Here is a 23,531-nt window from a genome sequence, read left to right on the forward strand (position 1 = left end):
CTGAATAAAAAGTAAATAACTCAAAAAGCATAAATAATAAAAAAATTAAACCAATTGCAAATTGTCTCATAATATTACTCTCTGTATGATACTAAAAGTTAATTTAAAGGTGAACAACCCCTTTAATGACTATGGCATGAATTTAGTCTTGTACTTTTATTTAGGAAAAAATGGTACAATCTGCTAGTAGAATACACATAGAACTCGGAATTTCATATGTATATAAAATGTTCCAAAATCATTTATCAAGGTCATTTTCAAACTTGCAAAAAAAAAAAAAATCCCTGGCCTTTCCTTTTGCAGGAATGTTTGGTTTCTATCTTATTTCCGCCTCCAAACAAATTACCAAATAATATCTATTAATTTCCTGCTAGTGAGAAATGATAAAGTGTGAACATGCACATGTTATAGAAAAGTTGCTTCCTGTATTGAAATATATTAAAAATGAGGCTATGGAAAGTCTACAGCCAAGCAAATTCTACAAGCTTTGGCCATACTATATATGATATGTTTTTGAGATCTCATTGCCGTTTAGCAAATCATTTAAAACTAGAGGCCTCTTCAAGGATTCTTCATATTCTATTCATTATACCAAGGCTAAATTCTTTAGTGAGTTCAAATTCAGAGCATGCTCTAAATTCATTGTCATTGACGTACTCATAGCTTTCTCAGATATTCTTTATATGATGAGTTTCTGGAAATTCTAGCACTTTTCAGCTGTGTTAGTCACTCACTTAGATAAGAATAAATCAGAATAACAACAGAGCACATAGTCCTCTGCCCTGAATCAGCAACAAAACCATCCGCCACTTCTGAAGTCATGCCATTTATTCTTTAGGCGTAGGAGTAGGTATAGATATAATATTATACATACAGTATTTGAGTATTATTGAAGCTAAAATAAACATTAGTAGGAAGAAGAAAAGTATGACTTTATAGAAAACATAGAATCAATTTCTCTTGCTTACCTTGCTCTAATCTGAAGCACAGGGATCGCTTAGCTGCTTCTATCTCGGGCGACGGATTGTCTAAAACATGTCTACACCACTGCATAGGACTCAGAGGTGAGCCAAATGTCCTCGGATTCTTTGTAGGGGAGACATATAACCTAGAAAATAAAGAATAATTTGCATTAAACAATAATGTAGCACCAGGCAAGTCAGATTTATCCCACAAAGCTTTGTATCAGTCTTCTGATCTCAGCTATTGAATTGCAACATTCACAACTACAAGAGGAAATGTGAGGCACAAGCAACATCAGCACGTGGAGCAACATTTTGAGGGATGATTCGAATGTCGTTTTTTGATTGTCGCTACAAATAGCGTACATTACAACACTGTGTGGCGTGGCCTTAATGTAACATTTATGTGCAACGTTATCAATTTTATCCCTGGTCGAAAAATTTTTCTTTGCATGTGCATTAGTATTAATTTAAAAAGGCTATATAATGTTTCTTTGTTTGATTTTTTTAAATCACCCTTATCAAATAGCCAATTATAATCCTCTCTGCCATGTGTCTTTAATAGCAATAAGCAGTAGATGTGCCCTAAGGATAATGTTGTGTTGTTTTATTTCACCAGCATTAATGTGCGGTAGGGAGAATTCCATCCAATCCACTACACCATCACTGTTCACTAGTGGTGGATTTTGGGGCAAAACTACACAGTTTTGCATTTTCAGGATGGCTGCATGTTGAAGTTCTTGTATTTACGCTGATGTGACATTAGACGAACAGTCATTAACCAGAAGCTAAGTTAGATGAGTGAAACCTAACCGGCAACTGAAATATATTAGTTGAATTCATAGGCATTAAACAAACAGACTGAACAAAGCTGAAACAGTTACATCTTCTGAACTGATATATGTTAATCTACCTTGAGGGCAGATTTATCAAGGGAATAATTTTGAATAAAACAAACGTCGAAATTCAAATAAAAAAAGACCAACCAAAATGTATTTAAAAAATCAAAGTTTTTTTCTTCGGATGAATGGGCCGTTTTCACCTGAGGAAGGGGTTGTCCCCGAAAGCTTATGCCACATCTCTGCTGCAATAAAATGCTTTAAAGGCAGGAGCCGAAGTATGGTGTGCTTCTTTTCCCCTTTTTCAAGAGATTACTGCGTTGGGCTTGAAGCAGCCTGGGATTGAATGCAGCCTATAAAGCATCAAGTAAGTGGTGTGCCAAAGACAAACTGTTTTTGTACTACCAAAACAAAACAGGCATCTATTTAGTAGGTGCAATAGAATGCAATAATGTCTTGCACTAAAATTAACTCCAAAATACTCTCCAGAGCTAGTTTGCTAAATTGCAATCACTCACTGCAGGTTTAATAAAGTTTAATGCCGAAATAAAATGAATGCCTCACAACTCCAACATTGTAACGTTTTTTATCATTACAACCTGAAGAGTGGCATTAGTGTAAAACACCTCCAAAAACATGTCTGCTCATCAGGATAAGGTATCATTGTCTAAATTTGACAGATGGTCCATTAGAGATTTTAATGGGGAAACATACATTATATAGTGTATTACTTCTGCACTGTGACATCTGTAAGTGAAGAAGTGCACTATTACAAATCCCAAGGAGGCTTTTGGGCTCAATGACTCATGCCAGCAACCAAAGCATGCTACATTTGTCAAAAAGAAGAATTGTTGACAAAATACGTGCTGTACTTTAAAACAGCTTAGAAAACATTACAATAAATGCTGTACACAGTTATATACGCAGGGCCCCTAGGCCTGCTGACATTCATCGCTCCTGTCTAGTGATGGGCGAATTTGTGGCATTCTTTCGCGAAACGTTAAAAAATTTTCGGCAGTTTCGCAAATTTATTCGCCGGCGGCGAATCGTGGGGAGTCGCTGCGAATTTGAGTCTGGCGAATAAATTCGCCCATCACTACTCCTGTCCCCTCCCCTTCCTTTGTGTACATGCACAAATTTTCAGCATCAGGTTTTGAGTACTGGGGATTGGTGCTTAGGAAATTTTAAAAACTTTTGAATCTTCTGTGAATCCCCAGTGCTTCTGAATCAATGCGGGTGTGACTGGGCAGTATGTCGCCACCTAAAATTCTGCCGCCCTAGGCCCGGGCCTTTGTTGCCTTTTCACTGTAACCAGCTAGAGACAACACTTGATATGTAGTATAGGCTCTATCCCCTCAACACCCTGAAGAAAAGCAACATTGTCAGCATATTCTCAAAAGAGTGTTTCAGTACCTCCTTGATGGAGAAAAGGAGTGTCCAATGTAATTTATCCAATGGCTAACTGGCACTTCCTAGAGTCCTTACATATAAAATTATTAAGGTTGTATCTTAAATCTAACTAGTCTCAATCTTTCGCAGAAGAGTGCCATAGCAAAGAGATTTTTGCACTACACTTTCATACCACAAGATTTAGGATTTCTTAAAAACTAAAATATTTTATACAATTTTAAGTGATGTAAATATTTTCTAATGAATAATAATTTGCATTAGCTGGTGTTCGTTTGAGTCGATGATCTAAGTAAGAGATCTTTATTCACTGTTAATTACAGACACTGGGGCTCATTAGGAAGGTGAGGCTGTTTACAAACTGGTATAGCAGCCTGCTGGCATCACTTATGCCTCTCCCATTTCGGGCTCTTGAAAGATTAATGGTGTGCATCCAACAATAAGTATTCAAGAATACATAGTAGCTCATTAAGGCTAGCTGCCGACACCAGCCTTGATTTCGGGATAAGTATTTTTGTCTATGATTATAGCAGAATATTGGTAGGACTAGGCCATAATCTGTATTTCTGGGTATAATGCTTCATTTGTATTATTACCAATAAAGATTTTACATACAGGAGGTTGCTGTACCTATGAGCGTACTGTATAATACGTAAGTACAGCAGGGCCCTGTATTAATATAGTGCCTGAATAAATATTGGTGGTCCTTGCTGTATGTTTGGTTTAGAAAGAAAAATATGGATTAAATATGGACTATACGGGCATGTAAGGAACATGGTCCTCCAACAGCCAAGTGTGGCCACTAGTAGCTCTGAAGCTGGATTGTACCAGTCATTATTATTATTATTATGCTTAAATGATACAGCATAGAAATGTTCTGCAGCTCTTTTACAGAGATTATACATCATATACATCAGAACCTGTCCTAGTAGAGCTTAAAAATCCAAGGTCCCCATCATACACACCAGAGTAGTCATTTAAATCAGGGCCCAGCTAACCTGCTTTTATGTTTATGGATCAACGGTACTAATTTAAATATGAGCTGCCCCTTTAAAACTTTTATGATAATGCTTTTCATAAATACGGGTTGCAATACAGGGCAGTAAGACAGAGGTATTACAATCCCCTAAGATTTATTTCTATTGATCAATTCCAATAGTTTTAGTTAAAGGGATACTGTCATGGGAAAAAAAAATTTTTCAAAATAAATCAGTTAATAGTGCTGGTCCAGCAGAATTCTGCACTGAAATCCCTTTCTCAAAAGAGCAAACTGATTTTTTTATATTCAATGTTGAAATCTGACATGGGGCTAGACATATTGTCAATTTCCCAGCTGCCCCAAGTCATGTGACTTGTGCTCTGATAAACTTCAGTCACTCTTTACTGCTGTACTGCAAGTTGGAGTGATATCACCCCTCCCTCCCACCCCCCCCAGCAGCCAAACAAAAAAACAATGGGAAGGTAACCAGATAACAGTTCCCTAAAACAAGATAACAGCTGCCTGGTAGATCTAAGAACAACACTCAATAGTAAAAACCCATGTCCCGTTGAGACACATTCAGTTACATTGAGAAGGAAAAACAGCACCCTGCCAGAAAGCATTTCTCTCCTAAAGTGCAGGCACAAGTCACATGACCAGGGGCAGCTGGGAAATTGACAAAATGTCTAGCCCCATGTCAGATTTCAAAATTGAATATAAAAAAAATCTGTTTGCTCTTTTGAGAAATGGATTTCAGTGCAGAATTCTGCTGGAGTAGCACTATTAATTGATGCGTTTTAAAAAAAAAACATGTTTTTCGATGACAGGATCCCTTTAAGGCTTTAGAGTTGATGACCTGGTAGATAATACTCTACAAGGGCCATGGTTTGGCCTCTGTATTTAAAGAAATTATCAAAGAGAAGTAAAGTAAAAGTAATATAGAATACACCAACATGTACAAATCTGACAACTAAACGCAGAAGAAGGACTATGAGATAAGAATATGTTGTGTGTATGCTGGGTAATGTCATCAGTTGTAATCTGTGCCGATAATCTTGGCCTGCAGCTTTGCACTTTTATATGGTCAGGGGACTCCTCAGTGATTTATAAAGTCTTTTACACAGCATAGTCACAGAGACACCTGGCTAAGGATTCGCACTACTAATTGACATGTTCATCTGCACTGTGCAGTTAGCTGAAGTAAATCTTACATTGTGTAGTCTTTCTGATTCTAGACATTCCGTAATTTTGGCCAGCAAAAGACCTCAACCAAGGCCACTGTAAATCAGCTGTGTCTCCATCAGCATCATCCACATTCACACACAGACAAAAAGGTCTCCCAAGTGACCCTATAAAAATATGGCTAGTTCTGGCATGTCTTTTTGCATCACAGCCCTGCTGCAGTGCGCTTAGGAAACTTGAGCCCCCTGCAACACAATCGATAACAATACGGAAAGCCTTGCACCAACTGGCTGCATCACAAACTATCACTGGAACATTTATGGGTTTATTTATCATGTTGTGTAAAAAATGGAGTGAAACATTAACTGTTATGTTGCTTATAGCAGCCAATCAGATCTTTGCTTTTGTTTTCTAACTGTTGAATTCTACTTACTGATTGGTTGCTCTAGGCAACATCACCGGTAATGTTTCACTCCACTTTTTACACAGCATTATCAATAGGCCCCTTAATCATCTGTGTGGCCAGCATCATACATTAAGGGGCCTATTTATCATGCTGTGTACAACATGTGAAACAAATATCGCCGATCAGTAACTAGATTTCAACACTCACCTACAAGTTAGAAAATAAAAACAAAGATCTGATTATTTGCTATGGGCAACATCACCTACAATGTTTGTCTCCAATGATAAACAGGCCCCTAAAACAAAGTATTTTTGACCAGCAATTAAAAGGGGTTGTTCACCTTTGCGTTAACGTTCAGTATGATGTAGGGAGTAATGTTCTAAGACAATTTGCAATTGGTATTATTTTTTTTTATTGCAATATTTGTCGGTTTTATTAATGCATTTTCAGCAATCTGGTTGCTAGGGTCCAAACTACCCTAGAAACCATGAACTGCTATGAATAAGAGACTGGAATATGAATAGGAGAGGGCCTGACTAGAAAGATGAGTAATAAAAAAGTAGCAATAACAACAAATATGTAGCTTCACAGAGCATTTGTTTAGAAGGGGTCAGTGACCCCCATTTGAAAGCTGAAAGAGAAAGTTTGAAAGAGTCAGAAGAAGAAGGCAAATAATTAAAAACTATTAAAAACTTTAAATTGGCATTCTACAACATACTAAACGTTAACTTAAAAGTGAACCACCCCTTTAATAGGGTTATGTGATAAAGAAAAGTACAAGGTTTGGTACTAGTCTAGCGACCTATAGCCATCAGTCAACAGGTAGCATTTACTGATCACCTGTTTAATTCAAACATTTTTATTGGTTGCTATGTGTTATTATTTTCTTTAGCACATACCATAATGGCCATCCACCGTCACATCCGATATCAAAAGCAAAAATGTACAGCACTGTGAAGACACAATCTTAAAAATTCTTTACTAGAGCAAAGGGAACAGACTGCTGCCGAAGCAATGTTTTAAGGTGGCCATAAATGGTACAATTATGTTCTTTCCTGGAAAAGATCGTTGCAGGAAAGATCGTTCATTTCAATACACAAGTGTAGAGCTGAATCTTTAGGTATACAGGTAGAAATAATAGAATTCTACCTGTATCTGATGATGTAGCACCAATGGCCGATGTTCAGAGGGTGCTCAATCAAAATTTTCCCGCTGGCTCAATCGAAGAGGTGACCAATATACAAGTCTTCTGCCAATATTGGTTGGCTCACCATACACGCACCAAATATCGTACGATCATATAATATCATACAATATTAATGGTGAGTCTATGGCCATATTGTTTCTCTAGCAGTCTGTGACCACTGCTCCAGTTAAACAAATAGGGGTTGAATGAACTTTAGTATGATGTAGACCAATGATCTACATCTACCATGTTGCTCACCAATCCCTTAGATGTTGCTCCCAGTGGCCTCAAAGCAGGTGCTTATTTTTGAATTCCAGGCTTGAAGGCAAGTTTAAGTTGCATAAAAACGAAGTGTACTATCAAATAGAGTCTCCTATAGATTGACAGTCCACATAGGGCTACCAAATAGCCAATCACAGCAACCATAAATTAATTTGAATAAAAGATTGAAATATGAATAGGAGAGGACCTGCATAGAAAGTAATAAAAAGTAGCAACAACAATAATGTTGTAGCTTTACAGAGCACTTATTGTGTTTAGATGGGGGCCGAAGAAGGCAAAAATTTCAAAAAATATATACAAAATAAGTAATGAAGACCAACTGAAAAGTTCCTTATAATTAGCCATTCTATAACATACTAAAAGTATAATATAAAGGTGAGCCACCCCTTTGTGCATTAGATAATAATAAAAAAGGGCAAAGTCTGCCAAGGTCTGGAAACCAATCAAATGCTTACTTTAAAGCAGCTGAGCAGTAAATCACACCTGCAGGTTGGGCTTAAAAACTGGTATCAAACTTTGAACCTTTTATTACATTGCCTCCTAAGGGTAGAACTCGGTGCGGCTCGAGCTGACACAACACCATGCGATGAAACACAGTGAAGGAGAAATAGCAGGTAAGAACTACATTTATCTGTCGGATGAAGACGCAAGGTGCAACGTTTCCACCACCGTCGAGTGGTAACTTTGGGCGACTTCGGAATATGAAGCGACACATATCCCATGCCGCAGGTGATTTTTCATTTTAGCGGGTGCAAGAGGAAAGGCATTTGGGCAAATTGGTTGCCTCAAAAACGAGGTGATTAGTCGCGAGGCGACTAAAGCTCCCCAAATCGCCCAGTGTGACCTTACCCTAAGCTTTATGTCATAAATGCTGCAGATCTATTAGCCAAAAGAAACCAATCATATAGGTTGGGCTGGCCCAACTTAGGGCTCTTACACATGAGCGTTCTGACCTGCGCTCCCCTGCGTTCCGTTTTTTGGCGTTCAGCCGCAGGGGAGCGCAGGAATAGACGCAAGTCATTATTTGAAATGGGGCTGTACTCACTCAGGCGCGTGTAGGCGCCGAACGCAGGAAAAATGCAGCATGTTGCGTCTGAACCTGCGTTCGGCCCCTACACGCGCCTGAGTGAGTACAGCCCCATTTCAAATAATGACTTGCATCTATTCCTGCGCTCCCCTGCGCCAAAAAACGGAACGCAGGGGAGCGCAGGTCAGAACGCTCATGTGTAAGAGCCCTTATAGTAAGCTTCAAAATTTAGCAAAATACAAGTATTGCAAAAAATGGCCTGCTTGATTTACATCATTTTTATTTAAAATGCACATTTTATTGTGTAGATATTTTTTTGTAGAACATAGAGTATTAAAACATCAATTGCGCCTAACATTAATTTCCATTTATAGAAGCAGAAGCTGCCATATGATTTACCTGACTGGGACCATATCCTTTTTAATAGAGACACTTGTTTCTTTATCAAATATTAACTTACTTCATGTTCACAATTTTCATTGCCAGTAAAACAATTCAGAAATACAGGCATTAGAAAGTTTCATGAAAAAGTGGCAAAAACATAAGAATGTGGGGTTTGTTATTAACCTTAATTTATATAATTTGTATACTTGGAATGTTTATTCATCCACATTAATCTGTGCCTCAGTGGAGCTTATCATCTATTCCTCATGACATGGACACGCCAGGGTTTTATCAGGTTTCCTTTAACCAACAATTTTGCTTTTGTAGTGTGGGAAGAAACCCATTAAGATTTAGCAACTCCCCCTATAGCCTGGTGCTACATGGCAGACCAAATATTGTTAGATTATAATTACATTTTCTAGTTTTATTTTTTTAATATAGCATGCAAAAACCACAGTTGACGAGATTATTGATAAATCTCCCCCAGGGCACATTTCAGAACTTAGGTATTACATAGCATACATAGTTGAATTACACACAGCAACTAAACAGCAGTTAGTTTTGATCAGCTGTTTACCAATTAGAAAATGAAGCAAATATCTAATTGGTTGTTATGGGCAACTGCAATTGTACAATGTAGTATGTAGTAAATTAGCTGAAAAGGGTCAATGGGTTAGGGTCCTTACAAATGAGCCTTTACTTGTGCATTCCAGAGAGGTGGCTTATTTATGTGTAGCACCACACTGGAATGCAAGGGTTAATAAAGCCTATTATTTCCTATAGTAAATGTACTATGAGAGGAGGGGAGAGGAGGGAGTTTTGATGACAGGACTGTGGATGATATCTGAGATGATGGGGGAAGGTTAAAGAAAGCATGAATAGATGATGGGAGGGCACCAAGATACAGTAATAGCTCGGCTGCAGATTTGAAAAAAATCTTGGGACAATAAAATGTGAAACATATATACTACAGGGAGAATTAGCAATTAATTTAGATCATATTCTACATGACTGCATAGAAGCCAGGAAAGACTGCAGCATGCACTGTTCAAAATATGTCAAGTGCCTGCAACACACTGCTGAAATTGAGTTGTAGCACTGAAAGGGTTAACAGACAAATTAAACAGATATAAATATCTGCCTGAAAGAGAAGCAAATCCTATTACCCGGAACAGACTATTACAGTCAATGGCTAAAGCCTTTTGAGCTAATCATGGCCTTTGCTGCCAGAAATATTCCTTCTTTCCTTCGTTCAGTCTTTCAGGTCTAGGTTCAGAGGCTCAGATTGAAAGGAACCACTGCAAACTAATCTACATGCAAATCACGGATGTGCTCAGCACACACAGAAATGGAGGTTCATGGGCCGTAGCCCTGAAAGAGAGGGATGGTTTTAAAAGGAAACATAGTAAATAATGGTTACACAGCTACGCACAGTTGTATGTATATGCTCCTGTGTTAACCTTAGGAATCCAATCTCATCATCATTACCAGGTATCCTCATCACCACTGCAATACCCGTCTTCCAGATCCAAAATCTCCACCTCGTCTAATAGGGTAGATCCTGGAACTGAACAGTTGCTTTGGGGTCCCTCTGCAGCATTGATGCAGGAAAAGGGCAGCCTGTTGTTATTACTGTAATAGCCCATGGATTCTGGGGAAAAGAGGCTGCCAGCCACTGCTGAAGTGCAGAGCAAAGTGGGCACAGGACTGGGTAGGCAGAGCGCTGCGGGCCGTGAGAGCACAGGGGAAGAGTGGATACATGTTCCTGGCTGATGCACCATGGATGGAAGATGCTGATGCTGCAGCAGCAGGTGTGGGCTTGGTGTACAGTTGCTCACAGCACTGGCTCGGTTCCTCAGATGCTCATTCTGCTTCTCCAGCTTCCTCACCAGCTCTTGCAGCTTCTTCACCTCCAGCTCTGCATTCACCATCAGCCCATTAGGGGTGGGAGAACCAGTGCTGCTGCGGCACTTCACCTCTGCCATGGCTCACACTGCTGCAGCTTCCTATAGCCACTGTCTTCAATCCCCAACAGCCTTAATTTGTAATTCCACCTAGTAGCTAATGTTCCAGGATGCTGCCCTGCTTGATAAATCCAGCTTCCTGCAGTCAGGATCTCTGATAGCTCCCATACAGCAGGGCTAGGGCTGCATCTTGCTCAGATCACACTGAATGTGCCTCCTGTCAGCAGTGGAATATTAATGTGTGCACCAGGCTCCCTCCCACAAATGCAAAGCAAGAGAGGAAGAGACACATTGGGAACAAAGAGAAGCCAGTCTCTAAGCATTGCATAGGCTGCTCCCAAAGGCACTGCTCAATCTGCTGACTCTAGAAACCTATATTTCTTTCCTATAAATAGAAAGGCTAATTCAGTTTTTACATGTGAGAAACAAACATAAAACCCTGATTAAAAGCAAAGTGATACCCACCAAGGCTCCCATGCTGAGAATTATAGTTCTGTAAGATCTGCAAGGCATCTGGTTGACCACCATGAGAATAAGTTGTCCTTATGTCCTACATTAGAAGTTAGGTTTTTGGAACAAATAAGTGGAATAGCAATGAAGTCTGATCAATCAGCTACAATAAGACTTATACACCACCCAGTAGGGAAAGAGTATAGTATAGTGTTAAAATTGATAAAATTCTGTACAATGATATTTCCATAAACATTAAAGGAAAGTTATAGTCACATTAGGTAAGTATTTCCGAGTTATCTTGCAAACACAAAGGGAGGTGAGCTACCCTGATTATCATCTGATTAACGTCACAAAGCTGAGTAAACACAATTAGCAGTTCCTGACATGGAAAGGACAAAATGCTCTTTCCCAGATATTGAATACATATAACAATGGCTACAATTACAATATGTTATTTATATGAAATACTGAAGAAACATGAGATTGTTGCAATACCAGGGTCCCCTATGCAGTGACCTAAACTAACTCCATGCCATCAGGCAGATTTGATCCTCTCCTGGCTTTCTCAAAAACATATGTAATTATTTGTTGTACGATATACATTAACAAGGCAAAATGATGAAATACATAATATAAGTAAGAAAGCAGGACAATGCAAGCAAACATGGAGCATGATTTAGCTGCAGCAACTGCTTTGATTTTTTTTGTAAAGAGATGAAAAGTGTAATATAATACTGCAAAGGTAGGTAAAATATTAAGAACACTCACAAATGTTTATCTTACTGTTTTCTTTCTATCAGTGCCTTTTAGTATATTTCTTAAAATCTTCAAATGCCAGGACTTGTCAAAATGTTGTTTCTGTTCAGTATTTGATAAGAACACCTTCACCTTTTCACTACTCTTCCACTTGAGACTTGAGACTGTTAAGATAAATGCACTTGATTTGGGGATGCAGAGATTTCAGTGTTCTATGCATAAATCCTTTATTACAGGTGACATGTGGGAAGATATGCTGTCAGTGATATTTACTGAAAGGGCTAGTTCACCATTAAATGAGTTTTTAGTGTGATATTCTCAGACAATGAATATTTATTTTTTATGTTTTTTTAATTAAATTTGTTGTTCAGAAAGCTCTCCAGTTTGTAATTTCAGCAGCTATCTGGTAACTATGACCAGATGTAACATAGCAACCAGGCAGTGGTGTGAACAAGAACCTGGAATAGGAATAGGAGAGAAAAGTTTTTGAAAATGAAAAAGAGGCCGAAAAAAACCCGAAATCAATTCAGTTATATTATTTATTTAATTATATTGCTAAAAATAGGAAATGCTACAACATACTAAACTAAACGAAAAGGTAGAACTCCTTTAATGTAACTTTTATAGTTTATCTCAACCAGTGGTCCCCAACCAGTGCAGTGGAGTACCAAGTTGGCTCCGCCCCCCACCCACCCAGGAAAAAACTTCAGAGGGGCCCGGCACGTGCAGCAACTTTCCCACCCCATGCACATGGACGTGTTGAGGTGAGATTCAGATACATTGATGTGTGCAACGATTGCAGGCATGTCGCAGCTACTTGCTGCAGCAGCACGTAATTTCCAGGCAAGAGAGATGTTGTAGAGGAAGAAGGCCCTGAGGTCCAGGCCACAGTTTATCTCAGGACCCCCCACATGCGACCACGGAGTCTGTTTCCTGTATAGTTATACCACTGAACCAGTGGCTCATGAGCAACAGGTTTCTCATCAACTCATTGGATGTTGGCACTCCATATAGGGGTTACCAAATGGCCAATCACAGCACTTATTTTGCATCACCAATGAACATTTTTCATGCTTTTGTTGCTCCCCAACTCTTTTTACATGTGAATTTTGCTTATGGGTGATAAAGGTTGGGGTCCCTGATCCAGGGGGACACCTGCAGGCGGCATTGCCCTACAAGTTACCGTGAGCATCAAAGAGGGATAATAAACTGTAAAACCAGCTCTTGTAGTGCAGAGAGATGAATTGCGCAATGCTTCCCCCCGACCCCCTCTGATGCATTAAAGGTTAGAGCAGTGGGGATGGGGGTTGACATTGCAGCAGCTGCCTCAGGGCGACTTAGGGGCATGAATTGCCCCTGCCCTGATCAACACCATACTATGAAAGAAACCTTCAGCTACTGTCACTTGTTTGCAGTCTATACAGCTTGTCCCATAGAAAATAATGATTGTCAATTTTATGCCACAGGCTTTGCGTTTACTGTAATTGGAGTTTATGTGTATTAGTTAAGCTAAGGGTAGAGTGAATATGAACAATTTTTCTATGGTTCTACCTAACTTTGTAGCTCAATATATTTTTTTTTTTTTTATGGGGCAGGATGCAAATGATACAAATTGTAGCAGATAGGAAGTAACAGGATCTATCTAACCTGCTATAAGTACTCATCTATAAGCCATGCCTTTGCATAAATGCCAATAACCAATCCAGCATCTGTTTTCCTTTGTCTGACTTCACAAGATCAGTCATAGCTACTTGTTAATAGATAATGTAAAACTGTTCATTGTGTTGACATTAAGGTAAATTTGGCATCAAATTCATATATTCCTTTAACTTGGGGCATGTATGAAAAGTAAGTTATTTCTGCAGAAGTGAATGTAATTCATTTCTTCCATACAGATTGCTCTTTTATACATGTACCCAGTTAATAGGATGACTTGGATATTGTAAGAGCAAAGCCTGAAAGTAGGGTAACTACTTTTTAGGAGGCATGGCATATATTCACAGGAGAAAAGGGCAGGTATTGTTACATTATAGGAGTTTTTACCATGAATTATTGCTGGCCTCTAGTTTTGCCACTTTTCATGTGTTTGACTAGATAATTTATGACCAGAACGCCACAATTGATGGAAAACTATGCCTTGTTAGGGCAAAATAACAGTGATACCATTGGTAGCTTGTTTGTTCAGCTTGAAGAGCTCAGTGTTTAATCATAAAGAGAGAAAATAATAACATATTCATTTTCATTAAAAAGATTACAATGAAGAAGCAGATGGCATTACATCTACAAATCAATACAGTTGTATTATGCCAAAGTCATTGTGTATAATTAATGCTTGAACATATTAATCTGCTTACTGATATTTTATAGACAATATGTCGTTATCGCTATATGAATTAGTGATTAGCCTTATACTGAGGCAGTTGAGTCTCTTCTGATGATCACAGTTTGGTGTATGGACTATTTGTGCCCTACCTCAATTACACTCCAGTAATAATGCAAACCAGTAAGATCCAAATTGGTCATTAAATTTATGTCCATGGCTTCTGATTTCCAGTATTTTCAGAGAATTACTGTGATTCTCGAAATGATAACTATATATGATACTGGGGTGCTGGAAGTTTCAAGAGTAACATCAGAGTTATTGCATTCCCATTCAAGGCAGATACTTGTTTTAGTGTTGGATAGTAAAGGCAGAGAGTTATTTGCATAAAATATATGTTTTTCTTTCCCCGTAAACTTTATCCTCTAACAGTTTTGTGGAATAAGAGATCTGTGTTTTTATGCCTGAGGAGCAAGTGATGGACATTCTTGGTATGGACCGTCACCAAAATAATTTTGAACTCATTATATATTTCCTGAAAGTCTTTAATGTGGTGCAGCATCGGACTAGGATGCCAGGGGCCCAGCAGAAAACCTTAGATCATGTGCCCACTCTCCAAACTCCTTTTCCTCCTGTCCTCACTTAATGAGGGAAATTTACTAAAGGGTGAAGTGGCTAACTCTAGCGAAAATTCGCCAGCGTGACGTCATTTTGGCACTTTGACGATTTACTAACGGGTGCTGGAGTAAATTCGGTAGCAAAGTAGACCTACTCTAGTGCTACTTCGCACCCTAACGCCAGGCGAAGTTGCGCTCTGGCGAAGGGACATAACTATGCTAATTCACTAAGTTGCCGATTTTAATGAACGTTACCTCTTGCGCCAGACTTGACTTCACCAGCTCAGACCAGGCGAAGTGCAATCGAGTAGATAGGAGGATCTTCAAAAATAGCTGAAAACGCTGGCATTTTTTAAATTTTTCAGGGTGATAGGCTGAAAAAGATCGAACAAATGTTTTGGGGTACCCTCCTTCCCCCCTACATTTCCTAACATATGGCACCTAAACTATACAGTGGGCATATGTGTAGAGCAATATAAGACCTCTATTTTATTTAATGAATGTTTCCCAGGCTTGTGTAGTGTAATGTAGTTTATGCTACATATACGTCCATTGTACTTTAACTTGGCGCCGTATGCAAATTAGGCATCACTAGTGTAACTTCGCTTTGTTGATGAATTAACGCTAGCGCAACTTTGCTACCTTTCGCCTTCCTGGGCGCAACTTCGGATTTTAGTCAATTTGAGCAGCCCTGGCGAAACTACACCTGGCGAAGTGTGGCGAAGCCATCGCTAGCGCATTTTCGGTGCTTAGTAAATTTGCCCCAATCACTTTTTTATACTGCTTTCTTTTCTTTACATACTATATGCTATTTAGCCTATTCCCATACAGAAATAGAGAATGACCATGAATTAGGACAATGGTTAGAAGTAGGGGCCCATTGACACCTGGGTATCCCTGGTATCCCAGTGGCCCAGTTTGACACTGATCTAGTGTAAATAACTTCAAATATATTTTCAACCTACCCACTATTACTTTTGCACACCTACAGAAATACATGCATGACACAAGGCCACAAGAACATACAGTAATTATGATACAGCAAATGTTAAAGTGACTTAGAGTAGACGAAAAAAAGCTTATCACCTGCAATATGTACCCTTTCAACTCAACAAACTTTTGCCACCCACTTTTTACTGAAGCAGAAATCTAAAATATGTCCTCGTTCAGCAGTTCTGTGCTTTCATCATTAAACTATTAACCTGCAGGTATTTTGTCTTCAGTTGCACTGATTAATAAATTGAACTGACCTGAAGCAAAGATCCATTCAGTTGAGTTCTGCACTGGAAAAGAATAAGTCTAACAACCCAACACCAAAACATACCTGCACTTTGGGGAGTTAAGTTAGTGTTTAGCTGGGATTTGCAAGAACACCTCACAGAGGTCCAAAGGTTAAAAGGCAATTATATAGTTGTAAAAGGGAAAGAGAAATATAAAGAGCTGGTTACATGGCATTGGCAGGTGTGAGGATTAATTACCATGATGAACGCAGGGAAACTGCAATGTTTATGGATATGGACCAGATATTATGCCTCCCAGACTGAACTATTTATTGTATTGCTAAGTGCAGTGCTGTTGGGTTTATGGTGGTGTGGCTGAACATCTAAGCTCTTTCTAATCTCTCTGAGCCCTGTCAGGGAGGAGGGCAGGAGCTCTATGTCTGGACACGGGTCCTGTCTGAAATTATGTTAAGACAGTCTTGAAGTCTGGCTGTCTGTTAAGATTAGTTGGTTGTAGAAAAGAAAATAAGTTGATTAGTGTGATAAAAGTTGATCTGTAAGTAACAGGATGCTGAAAGGAACATTAAAGCTGATCTAACTAATTCATTAATTTCCACAATGTTTAGAAATGGGTCCCCATCGGCCCAACTGAAACTAATTGTTAGTATACCACTTGAGCCATGATACACTTGTTTGTTGTCTCTCATTATGATATTCTGGGTTCTGTCTGACCAGCTTTAAAAGAAGAACAGAAAGATCTGTATCCTACTGATAACTAAACTGGCGCAAAATAGCACATATGTTAGTAAATCAATCCTGCTTTTTACATTGCTCAGGCCTTATTCAGCTGGGCATCATTTCAGTCAAAAATAAAAGTTGACTATGACTTCTGAGTAAAAGCTTTGCAGTATAGTCAAACACCATGGGGCAAATTTATGAGTCTGGGTTCAGGCAAATGATGTAGAAAACGGATGAGTTTCTGAAAAATTAAAAGTGGCGATGATCGCTTTATTTTTGCCAGAAACCCACATGTGAAAAGAAAGTCATTTTTAAAAAGAAAAAACTAAAGCAAACTAAAGCAATCAATTCCAGAAACTACAAGTCCAGAAACTCACAATTTTCAGTTCAACAACTAAATCTAAATAATCTAATTCTAAATAATCTAAATCAATTCTGGTTATAGTCTGCTGACAGGTGATTCATATGGGTGAAATATTTCACTCACCATAGGGCTTATTTATTAACACTAGGCATGTTTTCCCTAGTGCAGTAACCTATGGCAACTGATTGGTTGCTATGGGTTATGGATTAAGTGCAAATTTTGCTGATATTGTTGACAAACTTGAGAAAATTAAACTTAAGGCATCAGCATGAGGAGCAACTCAGGTTTTTTTCCATAAGCAATTCCCAGCTCAGCTGGTGGGTAGCAAAACATTTGTTCTGACACACACAACTGAGCTCCCCCCTGGGTGCACTTGAGGGTTGAAAATGAAGTTGATTCATTCAGCTTTTCATGACATAAAATGTGTGAACTATATAAAAATGTTATGGTTTGGCCTTTGTGGTGAGAGCTTCTGTCTTACAGGTTCCCTCTCGACCATGTGCTTTGGTGACGCTCAGAATAAATCAGGTGAGGGATAAATTTAGATGTCATAAGGCTGTTGTACAAGAAACTCTATATGCCACACTCTTTGCCATCACATTTATTATACGAGTATTTTCTTATGTATTTATTTTTAATTAAAGATACCCTTAGTATCACACATGGATTGAAACATTTGCTAAGAATAGAAGCATTTCAGTTCTGATCCTGCAGTGCATTGAAATATGGAGATGGTGTGATGCAAAACAAGACACCCCTCTGTCCTTCCACCAATCACAGGCAACCTGCTCCAAAATATCACTTGATGCCAAGATCCTCCTAATTAAGTCATTAAAAAAAAAACCCACAAAAGCAGTTGGCAACTGAATTGAATCTAAACTCTCAAGCGCTGAAGCAGTTAATAAATAAATGATGGCTGCTGTATAAGATTTAGGCTGAGATAAGAGCAAATCCTATTGCCTGGAGCAGATTGTATTACTGTTCCCAATCACTTAGGAATAAAAGATTAAATCTTTGGCAAACAGGGACTTTTTCTGTCAGAGGGAATGCTCCTGCATACCTTTGTATCCTTTCAATCTTATTTTCAGATATCCAGTAGTACTGTAAAAAACAGTTCCACACCCAGTCCAAAGACTGCAAACTAATCTGAATGCAAATTGGCACACACAACCCTAATAAAGGTGGCCATAGACGCAAAGATCCGCTCGTTTGGCAACATCGCCAAACGAGCGTATCTTTCCCTGATATGCAATTAACGAGCATGGCTATATCGGGGTTAATCTGATTGTTGGGTCGTATGGCCGAACGATCCGATTATAACGCACAATGGGCTCTGGCTGACCGATCGACCAAACGACCGATCTCCGCCGGACGAAAGATGTCGGCACACGCCACACATGATACGAAAATCGTACGAATCCTCGATTCGTACGATAGGATCTGTGTGTCTATGGGCACCTTTAGTCCAGCACAGAGCTGCTTAAAGGTAAAAATGTAATAAATGCTATGAATGCAATGTATATACAATGATTATTGTTTTTTCTATTTTTTCTGTTTAACTTTAAAGGCAGATCCATAAACAGTTGCTCCTGTCTGAACCTTCTGAACCCCACTTCCTCCCCAGTACATCATTACCAGGTATCCTCATTGCCACTGCAATACCCGTCTTCCAGATCCAAAATCTCCACCTCGTCTAGTAGGGTAGATCCTGGAACTGAACAGTTGCTTTGGGGTCCCTCTGCAGCATTGATGCAGGAAAAGGGCAGCCTGTTGTTATTACTGTAATAGCCCATGGATTCTGGGGAGAAGAGGCTGCCAGCCACTGCTGAAGTGCAGAGCAAAGTGGGCACAGGACTGGGTAGGCAGAGCACTGCGGGCCGTGAGAGCACAGGGGAAGAGTGGATACATGTTCCTGGCTGATGCACCATGGATGGAAGATGCTGATGCTGCAGCAGCAGGTGTGGGCTTGGTGTACAGTTGCTCACAGCACTGGCTCGGTTCCTCAGCTGCTCATTCTGCTTCTCCAGCTTCCTCACCAGCTCTTGCAGCTTCTTCACCTCCAGCTCTGCATTCACCATCAGCCCATTAGGGGTGGGAGAACCAGTGCTGCTGCGGCACTTCACCTCTGCCATGGCTCACACTGCTGCAGCTTCCTATAGCCACTGTCTTCAATCCCCAACAGCCTTAATTTGTAATTCCACCTAGTAGCTAATGTTCCAGGATGCTGCCCTGCTTGATAAATCCAGCTTCCTGCAGTCAGGATCTCTGATAGCTCCCATACAGCAGGGCTAGGGCTGCATCTTGCTCAGATCACACTGAATGTGCCTCCTGTCAGCAGTGGGAATATTAATGTGTGCACCAGGCTCCCTCCCACAAATGCAAAGCAAGAGAGGAAGAGACACAATGGGAACAAAGAGAAGCCAGTCTCTAAGTATTGCACAGGCTGCTCCTATGCTGAATGTATAATGCTTGATGAAGAGCTGTTTTTATTTATTTTTTTTATCTGGAAATCTTGCATTTTTTTTCATCAGCAAAAAACGATAACAGATTGTCACCATTTTTTTCTGAAGTGTGACTAGCACAGGAGGAGGGAAGTGAATGCTCATATGTACAAGTTGCTGTGCTGATGTATAGAAAACAAGCAGATGCAGTCCATTGATTAAAGGAGATGAGAGTCACAGATTTATAGGCCAATGGGGTTAATAATGCAGTGGAGGGAGCTAGAGTTAATCGAATGTTAAAAAAAGAGGGAGAAAAATATTGTGAGTGGGGGGGTTGGGTAGAGGAAAAAATATATATAAATGCATTTACGATAACATTTAGGGGGTTATTTACTAAAACTCAAATTTATCTCATCTTTTTATTACACCATGTTTGACCAAACTCCCATCCATGATTTTATTCAATAATCAAAATATTTTTTATCAATAAAATAACTCTAAAAATTTGGTGGGGGAAAAGACTTCATAAAATCGAGCAAAAACTCAAACTGCACAAATTTTTCAGATTTTACACGTGAATCGCTCGATTTTTTCGGATTATCGCCCGAAAACCCCAAATTTTTCAAATTATCAAACGAAACCCAGCGCAGATAACAATATCTTCACATTCTAAAAGGGACATCTGCCACTGACTTCTACATGACCTCGGTAGGTTTGAGATGGCAGATTTCCAGATTTGAACTTTTAGCAGCTTCAGGGTATAATAAATCTATAAACATTCAAGGTTTTTTTCCATGAAAAATTCAAGGTTTTTTTTCCATTAAAAATTCAAGTTTTTAGTACAATTAGAGTAAAAATTGATCACTTCATATAAACACAACGTTGTCTCTAATAATGTGCATAAGAAAGTCATGAGTGACTTGTCTACAATCTTATAATAATAATAAATTATAATAATTTTATATAGTGCTGACATATACTGCGGTGCTTTAAACAGATTATACATCATATCATACATCAGTCCATGCTCCAGTGAAGCTTACAATCCATTTCCTACACACTCTGCAGGCACTTTATTAGGAGTCAATTAACCTGTCTGTTAGGTTAAATAAGGTAGGTTGTAACCCGCAAGATTAAGACCATATAGGTTTAGGTAAGACTAACCTACACACTTGGGCTGATTTATCAACGTTTACATTTTGGGGGTTTTCCAGGATTCAGGGTTTTTTGCTCAGAATCTCAGAAACTCAAATTATTAATTCAAATGAAGTATTTATTAAGATAAACAACAACTCTAATGTAAAACTTGAGTATCTAAAAGCTTACAAAATCATGTAGAAGTCAATAGGAGTTGCCCTAGGCAAAATGTTAACTATTTATTCAATTTGAGATTTGAAAGTATTTTCTATCTTGTAAACTCGATTATTTATTCATTCGAGTTTTTTATATTCAGATTCTTTTAATAAATAAGGTGACATTTGTGTTTTTATTTGTGAGTTTGTTTGAAGTGAAAAAAAACCCTCTAAAATTACACAAATCCAAATTTTGATAAATAAGACCCATTCCTCCATATGTGATAAAAGACACAGAAGGGCAAATTCACTAAGCGCCGAAGCACCTAACGCTAGCGTCAATACGCTAGCGTAAATTCGCTAGCGTTGGTCATTTTCGTTACTTCGCAAATTCACTAACGAATGCTGGCGTACATTCGCTAGTGTTACTTCGCACCCTTACGCCTGGCGAATTTGCGCAACGGACGTAACTACGCAAATTCACTAACGCGCGCATTGTTCTGAACGCTACCTTTTACGCTAGACTTCCTTCGCCACCTCAGACCAGGCGAAGCACAATAGAGTAGATAGGGATTGCTTCAAAAAAAGTTCACATTTTTTCTAAGTCCCAAAAAACGCTGGCGTTTTTTCTATATTATGGGTGATAGGCTGAAAAAGATCGAACATTTTTTTGGGGCTCCATCCCCCCTACATTTCCTGACTCATGGCAACTTAACTATTCAGTGGGCACATGTGTAGGGCAAAATAAAAATTTTATTTGATGTTTTGAAGGTTTCCCAGGCATTTGTAGTGCTGATACGTATTCCTCCATTGAAATTTGAATTTGGCACCGTATGCAAATTAACCATCGCTAGCGTATCTTCGCTTCGCTTAGCAAATCAACGCTAGCGCAACTTCGCAACCTTACGCTACCCCTGAGCGGAACTTCGGATTTTAGTGAATTTGCGGAGCGCTAGCGAAACTACGCCTGGCGAAGTGTGGCGAAGTGCGGCGAAGTTACGCCTTGCGCAACTACGAATCTTAGTGAATTTGCCCCAGAAACTCTTAGCAACCAATAAAGTGTTTTCATTTAAACAGGTGACCAGTAAATTCTACCTGCTGATTGGTTGCTATGGGTTACTGCTCCTGGGCAAACTTAGTGCCTTTTATTACATAACCCAATTGTTTTTTGTACAAACCGTGAACTTAAAAATAGCCTGTGCAGCAGGTGGCTTGTCAGGACACAGGGATCCTCATTCATTTGGAAAAATAAAGTTTGCTCCATGTTATTTCAGCACAGCCTTCTCACCACTATGTTCTGTCCAGCACCTGTTTTCCCTTCTGCAGACAGCAGTTTTAGAAGATGGATCAAGGTCCAGAAAGTCCTTGCACTACTTCTGACAGGTGTTTTATGCTGACTGTATCTACTGCTGAATTGAATGGGAAGTGGTTTTTGCTGGGGAAAGGGGGATTTTCTGTACCTCTCTGTTATCCCAAAGACCTTTTTCCTCATCCTTAGCCCAAGAATATTTGTTTCTGCTGACCTTCATGTTGGCTCATGATTGGTTCAGAATTTCCTTTACATCTTACGTGAAATTTAGCTATTGACAGGGTCGGACTGGGCCGGCAGGACACTGGGAAAAAAACCTGTTCGGCCCGGCTCTTTTGGGCCTTGCCAGCCCAGACCCGCTCTTGCACTCCCTCTACTTACCTCTCTTCCTTGATGATGGTCTTGCTGCCATGCTGGAAAGACGCGTGCGAGTGGGGAAGAAGTGGGGTGCCTGAGGGATGGTGTGAGGGGCCAGTGGCTGCAGGCCCGGTGGGCCCTGGGCCCCCCAGTCTGACACTGATTATTGAGTAGGCTAAAAGGTTTCATGACCTCTCATACCCCATAAAGTTTATTGTGTTCAGATTAGATAAAGCCAGACCTGCTTTGTGTAGTGTAGCTTTGCATCATCTCTCAGCACAAAAGATATATGTATATGGCCTTCATGATAAACTATGCAGTATAGCTTTGCATCATCGTGCATCTCTCATCACAAATGATATATGAATATTGCCTTCACAGACAAACTCCTGGAAATTAATTTAGACATCTAAGGGTTCATTTATTATTGTGGGTCAAGGTGCAACTTGCCTTTACCCTAACTAATTTGAGTGTTACACCCAAATCCACAACTCTTCATAATCACTAATTTGAAGACAAAAAGTTTAGATTTATGCAGCACCCCTAAGCTCTCATATACTAGGTTCCCGGGACAATAGTAAATGACTCCTGTAATCAGTTTATGGACCAAATACAAGTCTACTCCTGAAATGAATCTAATGCAGAAAGAAAATTACAAATACCATATGTTTAGAGTGATTGCAATGTGTATAAACATAGTAAGCAATTTTTTGTTTGTGCACATTGCAAGTGTTTTAGCAAAATCCACTATTCTGGTCAGAAATGCACTTTGCTCTAAAATGATTCTGTTTTTGCCACCATGGATAAACATTAGCCTTATATGCATACAACATAATACTGACCTAGTAATTTGTGACATGGGATATTTAAATTACATTTTTCATTTGTTTGGTTTTGCAGGAGCTTTCTTTGTATTTCTAGAAGATTAAATGACATGTTTTATTTGTTTGGTTTTGCAGGAGCTTTCTTTTTATTTCTATAAGATAAAAGTAGGGACCTACTGCCAAATCTAGTCTTTAACTAAATCACGTTCAACGTCTTTGCAT

The 23,531-nt window shown here is 39.2% G+C and overlaps 1 protein-coding gene across 7 annotated transcripts in view; it reads right to left on the reverse strand.

Moving 5' to 3' along the window:
* slain1.L (SLAIN motif family member 1 L homeolog) overlaps positions 1-19,481 on the reverse strand; it is a 40,160-nt gene extending 20,679 nt beyond the window's left edge. For 2 of the 7 annotated variants that reach the window (XM_041582433.1, XM_018247258.2), the window contains exons 1-2: positions 18,722-19,442; positions 969-1,108 (exon numbers count right to left, since the gene is read on the reverse strand). In XM_041582433.1, coding sequence (XP_041438367.1) covers positions 969-1,108; positions 18,722-19,218 — 637 coding nt within the window. In that variant the 5' untranslated portion in view covers positions 19,219-19,442. The other 5 variants (XM_018247259.2, XM_041582434.1, XM_018247261.2 and 2 more) reach the window with 5 other exon arrangements.
* Between the last annotated feature and the right edge of the window lie 4,050 nt (positions 19,482-23,531).

The sequence above is a fragment of the Xenopus laevis genome, chromosome 2L, assembly GCF_017654675.1.
Source record: "Xenopus laevis strain J_2021 chromosome 2L, Xenopus_laevis_v10.1, whole genome shotgun sequence".
NCBI classification, from domain to species: Eukaryota; Metazoa; Chordata; class Amphibia; order Anura; family Pipidae; genus Xenopus; species Xenopus laevis.